The 18,548-nt window shown below is 34.1% G+C and overlaps 1 protein-coding gene across 1 annotated transcript; it reads right to left on the bottom strand.

The window, feature by feature from the left end:
* Positions 1-1,371: 1,371 nt before the first annotated feature.
* Positions 1,372-14,424, bottom strand: LOC127876567 (uncharacterized). The gene is made up of 4 exons (XM_052421893.1): positions 14,271-14,424; positions 13,471-13,666; positions 12,094-12,216; positions 1,372-8,786 (listed from the first exon to the last, which is right to left on the bottom strand). Exons 2-4 carry the CDS (start codon positions 13,661-13,663, stop codon positions 8,587-8,589), a joined length of 516 nt encoding a protein of 171 aa, XP_052277853.1. The 5' UTR covers positions 13,664-13,666; positions 14,271-14,424; the 3' UTR covers positions 1,372-8,586.
* Between the last annotated feature and the right edge of the window lie 4,124 nt (positions 14,425-18,548).

Below are 18,548 nucleotides of genomic sequence, written 5' to 3'. Positions count from 1 at the left end.
AGTATATGTTAAATAGTTTTATTAAACGTTTTACAAACAGAAACACGAATACATAGTATGATACTTCCCACAACAGATTTCAGATTTTATTTAACCAAGGCATAAACTATGCATGTATAAAACATTTTAACAAGATGTGAACTAACAGAAATCATTGCAAAATGTTTAAATGAATAAACCTTTTAATTTCAATTTACTTAAAGAACATAGACTTGCCAGGACTAGAGATAATATTAATTCAAATTTTAAATAGTACAATATCAAACCATGCACTATTTTGAAGGAACAAGTTATTTAAATTGAGAAGCTAATTTAGACTAGAAATTTGTCCATAGGATTTTAACAAGTCACAGAAATGTTCAACACACATGTAACAGAACAACAGGTAGAAAGTATTTGCAGGATTTTATTTTTCAAGATATGTTATTTTACAGTTAGGCAATAGAAAAAAATATTTAATATTCTCATCCACGCCCGCCCCTGTCCAAAACCACCTGCCCCCCCCCCAAAAAAACATTATTTGTAAAAAAATCCAGAACATAACAGTTCCAGACACCACGGGTTTTAGACCATCCCTGATATGAAAAAAACATGGCTGATAATAATAAAGGTTTGGGGTAACGATGAATGCCTTTTTCTCAAAATTTTAAATAATTTTTACTACTGTTCTCCGGTTTTTCGTTAAAGAGACTCTCTCAGAGATCGAGATTTTAACTTTTTGTAAATAAATTGTCTTCTACCATAAACACGACAACATACATTTCTAAAGTAACACAGAACTAGATTATTGACAGCTTTCCAAACTTGCTCATATTTGTACAGAGAAGAAAATTAACATTTAAATCGCAGATATGTAAGACCGTTTAAACGGGTTTATTTTGTAAACAACGATCTTAACTTAGAATAAGAGGTGGTGTTTTTAGATACCATCGTCACGTGGGTCTTCGGAAACGTTTACTGAACATGTGCATGGTCGCATACATTATTTGCGTTAGACGAAAATGGGTCGAGCGATGACAAAAACAAATAGAGAAGACATTAATATTTATTGAATCTTGGTCAATTTGGTAAGGAAAATAAAAAATACTCGCATTTTCTACATCAAATGTTCAGAATTCCACCCAAACTAAGCGCACGATTATTTCCCTTTGCTACTATGTTGCTGTGTAGTGTTTATTTTTAGACGTCACGTGATAGCTTGGCGCGCGAAAAAGAATTCCTCAGTTTATTTATAAACCGGCTTTCCCAACGTTGAACAGACTGGCGCGAAGGCTCACTTCACACCAAGCAACAAAAACATGGGGTTTTAGTAACTTATAAGTAAGGAAAATGAAAGCGGTCTTTGGTATAGTGACGAGGAAGTTGAATATCAAATTTTTAACGTTTATTTACTCCCAAATTACACGTGTCTGAGAGAGTCCCTTTAATGAAAAATAACAAGAGGGCCCAAAGGGCCCTGGGTCGCTCACCTTAGGAAAAGGTCAAAGGTCACAATGGAGCCATTTACAGAGGACCACTAATGTTGTCCACCAAATACTGGTAGAGGACCTCTAGATGATGTTATACATGAAATTAATATGAAAGCTCTAGGACTTGTAGTTTCAGACAAGAAGATTTTTGAAAATTGCATTTAGAAAACCTATTTTTTTACCCCTTGACCTACTTATGCAACCAATCAGAACCATTTGAACAATTGTGGTAAGGGGACCGTTAATGTTGAGTTTGTTCAAATTCCCATTAACGGTTCAAGATAAGAAGTCATTTAAAGTTTTCCTTATATAATTCAATGTAAAATTGTGACCCCCGGTGCGGGGTCAATTTTAACCCTAGGGGCATAACTTAAACCAAATTTGGAAGAGGACTTCTAGAGGATGCTATATACCAAATATGAAAGCTCTGGGTCTTGTAGTTTCAGACAAGAAGATTTTTGAAAGTTGCATTTTAAAAACCTTTTTTTTTTGACAATGTGTACTTATGCAACCAATCAGAACCATTTGAACAATTTTGGTAGAGGACTACCCAGGGACCATTTCTGTTGAGTTTGGTCAAAATCCCATTAGCAGTTCAAGTCATTTAAAGTTTTCCTTATATAATTCAATGTAAAATTGTGACCCCCAGGGCGGAGTCAATTTTGACCCCAGAGGAACAATTTGAACAACTTTGGTAGCGGACCTCTAGATAATGCTACATACCAAATATGAAAGCTCAGTATAAAACAGATTCTAGATTGGACATATTTACTTATATAATTATACAGTAGAATCACAATTGTGTGTGATGTAAACACATACATCTAACATAATTAATTTCTAAAGTAATATGAACTCAAGAACAAGTACCGGTAGAACTGTATTAACAAGCAACAAAACTTACAACAGATTTTAGGATATTACAACAATTATATTATGTCAAAGTAGCACTAGGTCACACTTTCACAATGTAGTTAAAAGAATTATGACTATAGCACAATACTAAGATTTACATGTAATTAAAAATCCATGACATGATTTATAATGAATAAAATTATTCATAACAATTTTACAAAATAATACTAACTTGAAAAAGTACAGATGTATATTACGTATTCATTAACTTTTCCATTTTATAAGAGGATGAATTCTAAAATATTTATAAATATTTTTTTACGTGTAGATTTAAAGTGACTGAAACAGTACTGAAACTCATCACCTAAACAACTTCACAAAGTACATATTCTTTGGTTACGTTCTATGCCAAAATGGCGTAATAGTTCAATAGGAAACCAACTACTCATTGTATGAAATTTACAAAGCCGTCTATACATAGAAACAGATAAAATATCAATATAGTTTTCAAAGCACCAATTTTTCTATCTGATAAGAGTTATATTGTTCTTATTTACAATAATCTGGCAGCCATTTTGATAGTTTACAATTACAGTGGGGGAAAATGTTAATAGCTTCTGTTATTTTTTAACTAAATATAAAAAATATTGTTAACAGCTCTGAGAGGGTATATTAACAAGATGGCCCGATGGCCCTTAGACACTCACCTGAACAATTAGTGTACTAGTTCATGTCAAAATATCCAATAATGTTCTAGCGACAACTGCCATCTCTTGCATCATAAAGAAATGATTTAATCAATTTTGTCAAGGATAACCCAAGGATCACTTCTGTAAACTTATTTGGCAAATTTGGCGTAGTGGTTTAAAAGAATATGCCACTTAAAGATTTTTTTTATTTTTAGTAATGATAGTCATCTTGTGCAACAAAAGCAGAACAAATAAAGCAATTTTAGTATAGGGTCACCCAATGATCATTCTTGTAAAGTTTTATCAAAATTGGCATAGTTTAGGCGATGTCATTTGAAGCAGGTTGACACACCACGGACAACGGACGTAAGGTGATCCTAAAAGCTTCGTGCTCAGGTGAGCTCAAAATGGTATCATTTTAACTGTTATTCATTTTGCATTTTAGATATAAATATATTTTACAATATAATATTGTCTACAGAAAATTATAAGCATAAAAGTTACACTATATGATTTTTTTCCCATAATTTGACTGAAAAGAACATTGAACAATAAATGGTCTGTTTGTTTAACCTCATTTTTAGTTTTTAATTATGACATCTTAAGAATTTCAAGAGCTTTCCAATGAAATATGAACGATAGGTATATGACCAGAAATGATGAAATTAAAAGAAAATGAAATTTCTGTTTATATACATTTCATATAGAAATCTACTGATATTGCTGGACTATCAATATTGCCATCTCTGTGCATCTTGCATGTGCCCATGACATAAAATGGGAACTTTGTATACAGTAATACACGATTTGAAACTATGTAAGAACCAGAACAATGTATTATTGTTACATTACGGTAAAAATTCAATGTGCCTGATGATGTGCTGGGCACAAACCTTCTAAGAATCAATGGCAGATAAAATTCTTTGGGCATGACCAGCATTTGCCTGGATCAGCTTGGGTGCAAGATGTCTCATGGATTATGCTATTCAATGACACACAACACATCAGATAGTAATACATTGTAACACAATTTGGCTGCAATATTATCTGCATTTTTATCTTGTAATTGCAAACATAGATATATGAACCTTCTAACATTCATATGTATAATACTAATACTGACCAGACCATGTCCAAAATGGAATGAAGATACCAATCTTAAAGATCATTAATTAATAATAAAAAAGAGTAAAACAATGAATGTCCACAGTAGCACAGCTTTACTTTTTTTCTCAAAAATATGTAAAACTTGTAAAATGTGATAGAACTGTTGAACTAAATAAAATGTGAAAGTTGTAGAGGACTAATTGTAGTTACCTTGAACAAATTTTTTTTTTTGATGAAACAAGAGTCGTAATGCCCCAATGCTTGTCTTTTTTTTGAAGGTCACCAAGAAGGTCACACTCAATGAAATATTCTCTATGAGATACACATACATGCCAAATATCAAGTTGCTATCTTCAATATTGCAAAAGTTATGGCCAATGTTAAAGTTTGTGCAAACAAACCAACAGACAGGGCAAAAACAATATGTCCCCCAGCATAGACTGGGGACATAAAAAACAGGCAACCAAGAAAAAAGGCATACCAACAAAATTATTAATGGGGATATTTCTAAAATTATGCAATCTAAAGTTATGATTCTTGTGGGCTGCACTTCTATACACCACAACCTACGTTTATTCCAAGTTTGATGTTAATTGGCCTTATAGTTATGAAGTTATGACTCAGAAAAGAAAATTTAAAATGTGGTATAATTCTGAAATTAAGCAAGCTAGAGTTATGGTTCTCGTGCACTGCACTTCTTCTCAATGAAATCAATTCATATATGAATTTTCATGTGAAAAGCTCTTATACTTTAAGAGTTATACTCAGAGATCTGGAAGCCGCCCACCCATGGGTGATCACATAATATGTCCGTTTTTTCAAACGGGCGTTAACAAGACTTAGTCAGATACCTGTCAAACAGGCTACAACAGTAGATAGCAGACCATTTATTTGGTCAAGGGACATCTACTGACCGACTACAATATCAAAAATAAAATAACCTGAGGTATATACAAAACTGAGTCAGATACCTGTCAAACAGGCTACAACAGTAGATAGCGGACCATTTATTTGGTCAAGGGACATCTACTGACCGACTACAATATCAAAAATAAAACAAAATATAACAAAATAAAGCCGTGCAGGAACATATAATTTTACTACATCCATTTAAGGAATATACACAAATTTAAAGTGTCCACTGTGACCTTGACCTATAAACTGGGGACAAACATTCATCTTATTCGTGCTCAAAGTAGTAAAAAATGGATATACAGGTTTAATAGAAAAGGACAAAGAACTTAAGTCAGATACCTGTTCAACAGGCTACAAAAGTAGATAGCGGACCATTTATTTGGTCAAGGGACATCTACGGACTGACTACATTATCAGAAATAAAATTAAATAATTTTTGCTATATTTTTCTTTCAAAGGCTGTTTCACATAAAAAATTGGGCATTTTTGTAAGTAAAGCAGTGCGACAAAATAAATAAAAATCCCTCTATTTCCAATAAACATTGTTTCAAAATACAATACCAAGTTTTAAAACACAAATCCATACATGCCCTGGGGTACTTAATAATTAATTAACTAGTAACTCAACAACTAAATGCAGTTGTTGCCCCAGACATTACAGTCAAACAACTTACAGACATTAATAGTCACACAACTTATGGACATGACAGTCACTTAAATAATTAACATTTAAGTCACACAACTTACGGACATTACCGTTACTTAGAATAGATTATTAACATTAAAGTCACACAATTTATGGACATGACAGTCACTTAGGTTATGAACAATTAAGTCACACAACTTACGGACATTACAGTCACACAACTTATGGACATTACAGTCACACAACTTATGGACATTACCGTTACTTAGAATAGATTATTAACATTAAAGTCACACAATTTATGACATTACAGTCACTTAGGTTATGGATGTTAAAGTCACACAAGTTATGGACATGCCAGTTACTTAGTTTAATAAAATTACAGTCACACAATTTATGGACATGACAGTCACTTAGGTTATGAACAAATAAGTCACACAACTTATGGACATTACAGTCACACAACTTACGGACATTACTGTTACTTAGAATAGATTATTAACATTAAAATCACACAACAATTTATGGACATGACAGTCACTTAGGTTATGAACAATTAAGTCACACAACTTACGGACATTACAGTCAGACAACTTATGGACATTACTGTTACTTAGAATAGATTATTAACATTAAAGTCACACAATTTATGGACATGACAGTCACTTAGGTTATGAACAATTAAGTCACACAACTTACGGACATTACCGTTACTTAGAATATGTCACTTAGGTTATGGACATCAAAGTTACACCAGTTATGGACATAAAAATTGCTCACATTTAGAAATTTGTTAATTTTAAAGTCACATACATTATAAACAATAAATGCCAACAGGCTGTGGATATTATGGTATAATGTTATAAAAGACGCCTTGATAATAGGGATAAAAGATACACTAGTGATGGAGTTCAGATACACAAATCATGCCTATTATAGTATTAATGACACAGAAAGTTCTGTAATTAAATTTGAAGTATTTGAGTTTGTAGAAGAACTTGACCTTTGACCTAGATGGGTGACATTGAAGTTACCAATTCACTATTTCAAACGTTCAGCTGTATGAGATACATTACATATGAGATATTAAGTATGTGAAAGAAGTTCTAACGAAGTTATAGTGTATATTTAATGAGCGCTTTTAACCGTATATTTGACCTTTGACCTTTCATCACTCAAAATGTGCAGCTCCATGAGATACACATGCATGCCAAATATCAAGTTGATATCTTCAATATTGCAAAAGTTATGGCAAACAAGCCAACAAACAAACAAACCAACAGACAGGGCAAAACATGTCCCCCAGTATAAATTCAAATAATTTGAAAAAAAAAAAAAAAAAAAAATGAATAAAAAAAAACTGTCTTCTTTTATATCATTTTTGTTTACATTTTGAGCATTTTTTATCAGTAATATAAATGTGTCAACTCTTAATCTATTTCAATCAATCCTCCCTGGTTAAGTGGAACAGTGCTTGACTGCAGAACCATAGGTTCAGCTATAAGAAAGAATCAAACGATTTGTCACTTTAAATGAATATTATACAATAAATTATATTTTTTAAAGAAAAAAAGCTGCCTGCTTTTATATCATGTTTGTTTACATTTTGAGCATTTTTTTTATCAGTAATATAAATGTGTTAACTCTTAATCTATTTCAATCAATCCTCTATGGCTAAGTGGAACAGTGCTTGACTGCAGAACCATAGGTTCAGCTATAAGAAAGAATCAAACGATTTGTCACTTTAAATGAATATTATACAATAAATTATATTTAAGCAATTGAAAAATTTGGTAAATAACATCAAAAACTTAACTTATTCGGTTGTTGTCAACAACACTAACCCATTTTTCTCTATATATAAAGTTTAAATTATCTTGAATTTTTTGGTATGAAAAAATTCGTTAAAGGATTATTGTTTTTAAGCATTATTGCGTGTTTTGTATGTTATCATAAATTGTGTAATTTCTGATAGGTCTACCTTTCACAATAAGTTTATAATTTCCAATATGTCTCAATATCAAATGACAATACATAAACAGTAAAATTAAGTGCACACTAAAATGTTATAGAAATTAAAAGCATAAAAAAAAATGTGTAACAAATCTGGATATAAGCTAGTCCATATGGCTGTTTTTCTTAAGCCTTCTATGCTTCAAGTGGCTTGTATTTCAAATTTGAAACTAAAAATGTTTCACTGACACGGATGGGCATAAAAACACAGTAAATGTTGATACCCTATGAATGGAAACAATGGATAACAGACATTTTTCGTTTGTCTTTGTTCAAGTTGCTGATCTTCTTAATAATGAGATGTGCTTTTCTCATCCAAAGAATGCCGTTGTTCTTCCTGCTTTTTGCCATGGCCAACTGTACTTCTTTGTTTCTAGGTGTTATGCCAGAATCCAAATAAGTCTTAAAATACTCCTTTATTTCAGCAACTTCGTCTACACTCCATTTTTGTCTTGTGTTGGTTTTGACCAAAATATATTATTTGAATAATTCATAGGTGCCATCTACTGGTCACAGCCAACTACACTATGTTTCTTTAACTTAGGCCCAACTCTTTCACAGTGTTTGAACATACAAGGTCACTTTGACCTTTGACCTAGTCACCTAAAAACAATAGAGGTCAACAAAAAAACAAACCTTCCTATTAAGTTTCACAAAGCTTGGCCCAACGGTTCTCCAGTTATTGATTGGAAAAGCAATTTCCTCCAAAGGTCACTGCGAAAACTAAACAGTGAAAGTCATTTATAATTTCAAAAACACATGTCTTTGCAAAGTCCAATTCACTCATCAATTTCGGCATTCTGACACAAGAAATGTTCATGATCATACAACTGTAAACCAATGGCTTTATTTTTTTTTAAATTACCCTTATCTAGCAGTGGTTGAATTCAGTTCATATTTTTTTGTATTTTCCTAATTTGATGTTGTTTATTTTTGTCCGAATAACAGCTTCTGATCTGTCTTGCAACACAGGATAACACTTCTGTGCTTTCCTGATCTCCATTGTTGAAACGTTTTTCTGCATTTTTATCTGAATGTCAAAGGCTTCCCGTAGAGCACTCTCCTCCTCTTTCGACCATCGTTTTTTTGATCCTGAAATATTAAAAGAAAATGCAAATTCTTATATCTACTTAAGGCGTCTAACTATATTTGAAGGCTATAAAATGCATTTTTTTGTTTTTAAATTATATTAAAAGACAACTTTGTTATCTGCATATTGATACCATTTTTATGCAGATATGATAAGTAGATATTGTATAAAGCGCCGTTTGTTTCAACGCATCGCACGTTTCTACTTTTGTTTTCGCCGCGCTGCCATATTGGGAATCGCAGTCACTCAGTAAGAGGGGCGCCTACGGGGTAATCAGCGCATTGATACAGTTGTGCGATTTATTGCCCCTTATTAAACAGATTAACGGCTATGAGAAAGAATACTGTTTGTGATTAAGCCTCTGTCATTCATTCATTTAACTGCAGTTATGGGAAACAAACGAAACAAACAGGCAATTACGAAATTTGATGAGACAGTGAAAGATAATTTGAAAGAAATATGCCGTGGATCTTGGTTTACGGGACCCGTGTATGATGATACGGGGAGTATCTGCATAATATATAAGTTATTTCTAAATTACCAACCAATTTAGAGCATCAAACAACATGTTCCACAATTTGCTTCACCCATCGGAGAAACCGTTTAACATGTGAAAATTAATGTCTTTTGACATGAAGCGTGACTATGTCATTTAAAGATCGCAATTATCATCGGTTACTTTGACAGTGGCCAACATAAGAAAGGTGCATTTTAGGTACATGTTGTATTGTTTGAGAAAGGTGTTGAGAATAATTATATTGCGTTAATTATGTAACCGTAACAACCCATTGAAAACCATCAACACATTAAAAACAATATTAACCACGCTTGGAATAATGTTCAAATGCACTGCACTAAAATGCATATTATTCTTTTGTATGGAAAGGGGTATGTAATAGGGCATATTAAAATTCCTTTTCAATTCAATTGGCGAGGATATTTACAATATCAATGTTGAGTAACGAGATAGTATTATATTATACTATACGGTAAAATTCTACTTTAATAATATATAATTATTTTTAAAAGAAATTTCAGTATATTGAAAAAAAATATTATTAAAAGAATGATTATGAACTTGCCTTTATTCAAAGTATCTTATATGTTATTTAGATCATTTATTTCATGTATTATTTAAAATACGACTTGAAAATAATTTTAATAACAGAACATATATTTTATATTCACTTATTTTAAGACATTTCGTGTATCTTAATTATCACAAATGTTTAAAAGAACATTAATTAATGTAATTTCATGAAACTAAAAATCAAAGTCATGAAGGGCCGGAATAGAAGCTCTAAGAGCTGTATGTTATTGTGAAAGGATTTACAAACATGTTTACCTAGTGAGAAATGAGGAATGTTTCTAGATGTGTGACCATGTTATTTTCACAATGCTGAAGGAGACTGTCATAGGCGTTGGTGAGCATGTTACCCTTGTAGGTTTGGAAGAGGTGTAGGTTGGATATTTAATGTGACAGTGTTATACACAATGGCGACAATAACACAGGCATTGTATACAACACATTTATGACAAGAATCATTTTGTTTAGTAAAAATAATGAGCTGTTATTGCTGCATGTGACAAGCCTAATTACAACATTTGTTGATTATTTTGTTGGACGGAGTCTATGAATTGGTTTATGTGATGATTGTCGAAAGATCTGCAACTTGATTAGCCGATAGATATGGATTATTGCCCTGATAACTTGTCTGATAGGGTTTTAGATCTTTGTGGGCGTGATTTTAGAGAACTGATTTTCCAATCGTTTGGAGTTTTTGAATTGGGATAGTTTTGTTATTTGTTATCTGATTTTCAGGCGGTTTTCGACACATCAAAATCTATCCCCCGGGGAGGGAACCGTGTCACAGAATTTTTATTGTCCAATTTAAAAGAAAGTTGTGTTATTTGAAGTAATAGAGGGTAATAAAAATAGCAAAAAAAATGGTTATTTCTCAATATCTTTGAAACGCATTCGGATATCAAAATTTTGCAACACGGTTCCCTCCATATTGATATTATTTACAATACAAAGTTTGTTTGAATGAAATTGAAACACAATTGTAAATTTTATCGCAAATCAAAAACTTTGGAATGTGAACAATTTTCTTTTCATAATTATGACACGCAAATGCAAACATTAAAAATATAAACCTTAATGACATTTTAAAACAGTACTTTATCGATGTATATGCTTTAAACATAATTAAAATATTCAGAAGTGTGAAAAATCTATAATAGGCTTCAAATATAGTTAGACTCCTTAAGTTTAACACTGCAAAATAGAGGGCCCAGATGGAATATTTCCTTCTATACATATAAAGGTGGACCACATAAATATATACATATAAAGGGTGTGGCCAATATGACCCCAGTGGCATAATATGAGCAGACTTCAAACCTCTAGTTAAAATAGAGGCCAAACTCTGTACAGGTTACTTCATATTACACCGTTATGAACTTTTCAGCTCTAATACATGATGTAATATGCATCAAAAAGTCATTATTGACCAAGGCGATAGCCGAGAAGTCTTTAAACTAATATTAATAATAAACTAAGTGAATCCTAGTGTTTCCCAATACAACCCTATGAAAACTTAGCAACACTGGAGTAGTGCCAATTATGACCCCAGGCCATAATTTGAACAATATTGGTAGAGAACCATAATACCATGCTACATACATAATATCAATGCTCTAACTCTTGTGATTTCTGACAGGATTTTTAATTTTTTTACATGATGTCACAATTCAACAGCCTCCTGTTCAAGTAAACTGGTATCAGGATTGTGTCAAACCATCTCTCCAGTTCACTGACATAAGGATGTTGTAAAAAGTGGTAAATGCCATCACAATTCCACAGCAACCTCTTCAAGTACACTGATATGAGAGTGCTATTTACTATCACAACTGTCAAACAAAGGCCATAGTTCAATAACTATTCCAACTAGAGTAATCAAACTTGATTATGGCAGTAGATGTGATAGTGGAGCAGACACATGTGAAGTTTCAAGCTAATACATTTGACGTTTTTGTGATATTCATGATAAAGTGTTTGCATGCTAAACATTAACCAAGGTGTCATGCCTGGGCGAGTACAATAGCTCAGACTATTCTTCTGATAATCAGGTTTATTAGAATGACCTAGCTGAGGCTAATACCTACAGCCTTCACATCAGAGGAATCTGTATTTTAACTCAACCAACCTGGGCTGATTTTAGTTTCATTAAAGAGAAACTTCAGTTTTTAGTCAGTCAGGACACAACACTTTTTACAGCTACAAAAGTATTCATATAAAATAAATACCTGTACATGCATGAGGCTTCTGTACAGCTTCTGTTTCAACTTCAGGAACATCCTCATAGCTGTTGTCTGGTTCAGACAATTCTTCAAATGACCCTGCTTTGTAAGGTTCAGGTTCAGGCAATTCTGCAAGAAAGGATGTGTTGCTCTGCTGAGAGTGTGTGTGGCAACTTTTAGCATTATTTCCGTCATATCATGGCGGTCAGTTAACCTACTCACCATTCCTGGGCATACTTAGGGCTCTGGCCTAAGTTGGTAACTAAGCACAAACCTACACCAGACTGACCACTACCCTACATAAATCAGAAGTAGTGGAAGAATAACAAGAGCCAGATGGAACAACTGCACTCTTGACTATTCGAAAAGTCAGAAATGAAGCAAAGTAAACATATTATGCTCATTTTAAATGCGACATTATTTCAACTGGGGAGTGAGTCAGGAATTCGATCTAAACCTTTCCCACCAACAAGAGGGCCATGATGGCCCTGAATCGCTCACCTGCGTATCAGTTGCCTCTGTAGAGGGTCCATAAATTTTGCAGCACCATATCAGAAATAAATGCAAACAGAACCTAGCGCAACTGTTAAATAAGTGTAGTGTAGTCTATTTTAGCAACAGAGAACTTGACCTTAACACAGACAACAAGGTAGCAATCCAAAGTTGTGTCTTAATATTAGCTACCCACACACCAAGTTTGGTGTCAATGGTCACAGCTTACTCAAGTTATTAAATGGAAACTGAATTTCATTTTTAGCAACCTGAGTGACCTTGATCACAGACACCTAGGTAGGAATCCCAAACTGCCTCTTGATATAAGCTACCTATATACGAAGTTTGGCGTCAATAGGCCAAAGCAAACTCAAGTTATTAGGTGGAAATTGAATTTCATTTTTAGCAACAGTGACCTTAATCACAGACATCTGGGTAACAATCCCAAGCTGCCTCTTGATATAAGTTACCCATACTTTAAGTTTGGAGTCAAAAGGCCAAAGCAAATTCAATTTATTGAGCTGCAACTGAATTTCTGTTTTTAACAACAGTGACCTTGACCTTGATACTATGGTCATGATTTGAACAACTACTGTAGACATCAGTGCCAGGATGCTTCAGGACAAATTTGGTTAAAATCTATCTAGTGGTTTAAGAGGAAATGTTGTTTAAAGCAAATTGTTGAGGGACGATGGATGCCGGACGAAGAGCGGTCACAATAGCTCAAAAAAAAATTACTGCATGTATAGAGTAAGGGGTAAACTGACAGTTTAAGGTTTAAAAAATACTTGTTGTTTAACAAAATCTTAAAACTTTTGCACAGTTGAGCTTAAGTTTTAACCAGCACAGATACTGTGAATATCCTTATTCCTATATTAGCTAACAACTTACCATCAAGGCTGACCGACGAAAGGTCGCGACCATTAAACCCCTGTAGTTTACCATCTTCTAAAGCTAGAAGAGCCCTTGCAACTTTTGTTCGTTCAAGCACTGACGTCTGCATTCTGTACACGTCAGTATGTATGGCAACAGAGTGTCCCATGTGATCAGCAATTAACTTCAGCTCATCATCTCTCATATCCATTATCTGTAAAATATGATAACCTATCAATTAAGAGTGCCATGGCCATGCCATAATCTATGGCATGTGATCTTAGACTGGTCAGACATCAGATAGTTACAGAGTTTGTTCCCTACCCAATATGGGATATATGGTTAAACTGTTCTGTGGAATAATTCTATGGAGCTTGCTGGCTTTATAAAGTCTTTTAGGCTTGGTCATGCTGATCATCAAATATTAACATGTAATACTTAAAAACAGGAATTATGCTGTAGAAAAAATAGGGTTGGTATTTCAGCAATTTATTTAAGATGGCCCCTTGTTCACAAAGAAATTGCAAATCTGGATCAGGATAAAGATTTTTTTACTGTGAATTTCTTCCAAACCAATGTTTTAAAACAGGAATGACTCCAAATGAGTGAAAGAATTATAAAGAGAAATGCAATGATGCAAAGTGGTTTTATTTTATTGATGTCTTGAGACAGAAAATGTTGATTATTGATTTGAACTGAATTTAATAAATTTAGATCAGGTAAAATTTCAGGATCATTGAAAAATTGGATAATGCAAGACAGTGAACAATTGGACATTCGCTTCCCCTTGCAGCAAAAATTTTAAGAGACCTATTTACCTGAGTAGTAGTTGCCAAATACTTTCTCAGTTTTGTTGTCCTGACCCGTTCTGGAAAGGCAAGATTGTGACACTTAGATGTGACCACTCTCAGTGCTTCACAGCCATCCTGTGGTGAATCTGTACATCTGGAGAATAGGAACGTGTTTGTTGATGGTACAACCAGCCTGCGCACGAACCATCAAGAGGTGCGACAAACCTTCCACCATGTCGGTGCTTAGAATTACAAACACCTTCCTCAGTCCCCGAGTGCTCTTCCCTCTTACCTCAAGAAGTTCCATTCTGAAATGATAAAGTAACTACTACCTAAAATAGCAGAAAGAATGCTGACACTTATATGTTTGTCAATAAATTACTGTTTTTCCAAATGTAACGTTTAATTCTCCAGCATGTGTTTGATGACATCAGTACTTTTGAGACCTCAAAAGCTGTAATATTATCTTTAAAAGAACTGACCAGTATGTGGTAAGAAAACACAAGTGCCACATTTGTCAGGGTAAGACAAAGTGAATCTACCAGTCCCATGAGTTGTAAATAAGGAAATCTCACCCTGAGGGTTAGAGATATATGTCCAAAAATGAGGCTTGCCTTAGTTTTTGGACATATATTAATTATATCTAACCGGAGGGGTCAGATTTCCTTATCCACAACTCAAGGGGGGGGGGGGGGGGGGTAAATTTGTTTTTTCTCACCTTTAAATTAATCTATAATTAAAACACAGATTTGAAATTGTGACGTACAGACAAACGGACACCGAGGCGATAACAAACTATGTTCCTTTGGGAGTATAAAACAAACAAGTGTGACCAATTGACAATTTAAACACATAACTTGTTACTACTGCAAGTGCTGTATCGTTAAAATAGTAGTTGACTCTTTCAGTTATTTGGATATGCATATTTGCAACATGACTAGCTTTTTTACAAATTCTTACGAATGAAAATTAGTCTGTCAGTAGTAGTCAGGTAGTTTGAGACAAATCTATCTCAGACTGAAATTTTGGCGGACAAATCTGTCCAAAGAGTGAGAAAAATTCTCAGTCCTTGGGGAATGGTTTTGTTACAGTTCTCTTGTGCCTCAGGGTGCACACAATCAAAGCCCTTGAATCCAGAATACCTTGTCTTACTCCAACAAACTTAAAAGGTACTTATAATTTGATACACTACTAAAACATCTGAAATCAGTTTTGAATGCCATAATCAGGAATATTGAGCATTACCTCTTTAACAGAGCCTTTTCACTGACAGCCAGGGAATTGTAGATTTCGGTGTTTGTGTCTAATTCATCTCCTCTTATTCGCTTCTGGAAGTCACTCACTTTCAGCTCAGAGACCTCATTTACTCTTCTTTTGTTGAAGAGTGCTATGCGGGCGATCAGTAAGTGTGTTATGTACACATACTTGGGATATGTTGGTGCTGGGTTTTCCATTTTTATTTGTATTTCTTCCACAAGAAATTTTTTGAGGGACACTAAATCTTCAGTAGAAGGAAGTTCACATCTTTTGTTCATTGCTTTTAGACGCTTGCTTCTGTTGGCGACTGATGAAACCTTTCCCTTCCACTCGGCATCGAACATTTCTGTGAACTCGTTTGCCTCTTTTTTTCCGCCTACAGTCCTGTCTGCGAAGGCACATGCTTGATTTCAGCAGGCTTACCTGTTTTATATAATGTCCTAAGTTTAAGCCCAGCTGTGATGAACCAATTTCTTGATACATTTCTTTCACAGTTTTTGCCACTAAATCAAATTTTTGAGCACAGATGAAATGGCTTAAAGGATAGCTGAACAGTTCCTCTCCATTTAATCTTACAAGCAGTCTGGCTAAGCTTCTCATTTTTGTTCTCACATTGTCTTGGTCTTTCAGTCTTTGCTCATCCAGTGGTCCCAATCTTCCCAGATGATACAACCCAAACTGTCTTATTAACTCATCTTCCTGACAAACTTTCTTCAGACCAGGATTTTCTTTGGTTTCTTTCATTTTATCAATAACTTCATCTAACATTTCAATATCTTCATCCTGTTGTTGAAGAAATGGGGCTATTTCACATCTAGCTTCTCTAATGAAGTTTTCTCTCAGTGTCATTTTCAGCCCCATCTGGTTTGAAACTGCAGGTTTTGACATGTGACCATAGAAGTTTGTGATGGTAAAAACCTTTACAAAAACGACAGTGAATATAGTCATATGCATTTGCTGGGACGCCTGGTCTCCTGTACACAATCAAATTCCCCTCTCCTTTCTGAAGAACCTGTTAAAACAGAATAAAGATGTTTATGATAGTCCTGCATATATCTCCAAAGAAAATATGCTGTAGTGACATTTTCTTTAGATATTCATGATTATAGCGTTTGCACACTTAACTTTAACTGAAAACCAATGATAACAACAGGATGACTATTAAAGCCCTTCTTATTCTTCAAATGATCAAGCTAAAGGAACCTGTGGATCGAATTTGAAGCTTAAAGATGGAAAAGTAGGTCATGGTCACATTCATTTATTTTCCCACATACATGTAAAATAATGTACCTGATATTGAAAATAGCCCATGTTTTCAATTTCTGCCAATACATACAACTTTGTTGGCCCTGAGAAACAAGTTCAATAGGCCAATCTTATGCAACAAACCTCTTTAGTCTAGTTGATTCTTCACGCCAAAGATCTAAGGACTTTTGGTCGTGTACATGAAGGATTTCATATACTGAGAGGCAAAGAAAGTTAACAGTGTACCTAAATATTAATTTCTTTTGAATGAAAACAATTATCAACCTAAAATAAAAACTGGAAATGAATTTCAAACCATTGATTGAATAAATACAGTGACTTCGCGAGGAACAACGTTTGACATGATGTCATTATTGAAGTTGTTACAAGCATACCCACACGGCTCTTAGTGCATCTGTGAGTTTTGCCATAAAGACAAAAAGTAAAAGCAGAGTTTTGCTACACGGAGTACCAACATTGACATGCATAAGTTTTCCTTTTAAAATCATTCAAAAAATCATTTACCAAATTGGTGAAAGATAAAAAAAAAATTATTCACAAAACAAAAGTGTAAACTCTCTTTGTTTTCTCAGTACACCGTGTATAAGAGGAATGTAGGTGACAAGTATGGTATGGCTAAGGAGCATGGATGAAAAATAAATGACCATAACTAACAAGAGGGCCAAGATGACCCTTAATTGCTCACCCGAGTAAAATTGATCCCAGGGGCATAATATGAACAATTTGGTAGAGGAACTTTAGTTGATGCTTTATGCCAAATATCTTGGCTCTAACTTTAATGGTTTCTTACAAGATTTTTTATGAATTTTCCCTATATAACTCTATGTAGATTTGTGATTCCCGGAACGGGCCATTTTGACCACAGGGGCATAATTTGAACAATCTTTGTAGAGGACCACTAGATGATGCTACATCCCAAATATCAAAGCTCTAGCTCTCCTGGTTTCAGAAATGAAGATTTTTCAAATTTTGTCCTTTGCCCTTTGAAACAATTATTGATGAAGCACAATGACATTCAAGGATCAGAAAAGCTTACCATGAGCACTTCGTGCTCAGGTGAGCTAAAAAGTCACTGCTAAATATTGCTTACCTCAACATTATGATTGAAGTTACCCTCATTCTTTAATTTCTGTAGCTCTGCTCTTTTACTTTTGCTTTTCAGCTCCATTTGACTTATTTTCCTCACCCTTGGTTTCTGCTGCATGGACAGCAAATAGGTGTTTTGACATCTTAGACTTGTACAAGTTCTTGCAATAGTAGCAATAACTCTTTTTAGAATAGTTCCTTTTGCCATCATTGGATTGTAGGATTCAACTAAACTGAAATTGATATAAAATGCAAGATCTGGATGATGCCCTTAAATCAACTGCTTTTAAGCAAGTGTTTTTGTCACAAAAAATAGGTCTCCCCACCCCCAAAACATTTTTCAAATTCAGCATTTTAAATTTTAAGCAAAACTTTGATAGGAATAAATTTAAATGTCAATGCCACGCACACACACGACGCACGCGATGTGATGTATACGTGTGATTGTGGGGTGGTTGATTATGTATACTGTAATGTGGGGTTGATGATGATACCTGTATTGTGGGATCGATGATGTATGCGTGTATTGTGGGGTTGATGGTGTATATGTGTATTGTGGGGGGTGGGGAATATAACGGTTTGTGGGGTTGATGGTGTATATGTGTAGTACAACACACACACAACACACACACATTCACATACACACAAACATTTAAGCAAATCTTTTTTTTTATAGAGCAAAAGACATAAGGGCAA

The sequence above is a fragment of the Dreissena polymorpha genome, chromosome 4, assembly GCF_020536995.1.
Source record: "Dreissena polymorpha isolate Duluth1 chromosome 4, UMN_Dpol_1.0, whole genome shotgun sequence".
NCBI classification, from domain to species: Eukaryota; Metazoa; Mollusca; class Bivalvia; order Myida; family Dreissenidae; genus Dreissena; species Dreissena polymorpha.
Note: the sequence above shows the minus strand (reverse complement) of the source record. Positions and strands in the feature narration are given on the sequence as shown.

Excerpts from the sequence above, each read along its gene's own strand:
- LOC127876567 (XM_052421893.1), bottom strand. The coding sequence starts at position 13,663 with ATGGATATGAGAGATGATGAGCTGAAGTTAATTGCTGATCACATGGGA. Across the intron at positions 12,217-13,470 it reads TTCGTCGGTCAGCCTTGATG|AATTGCCTGAACCTGAACCT; the intron begins GTAAGTTGTTAG and ends CCTTTCTTGCAG. Across the intron at positions 8,787-12,093 it reads GAAGCCTCATGCATGTACAG|GATCAAAAAAACGATGGTCG; the intron begins GTATTTATTTTA and ends TTAATATTTCAG.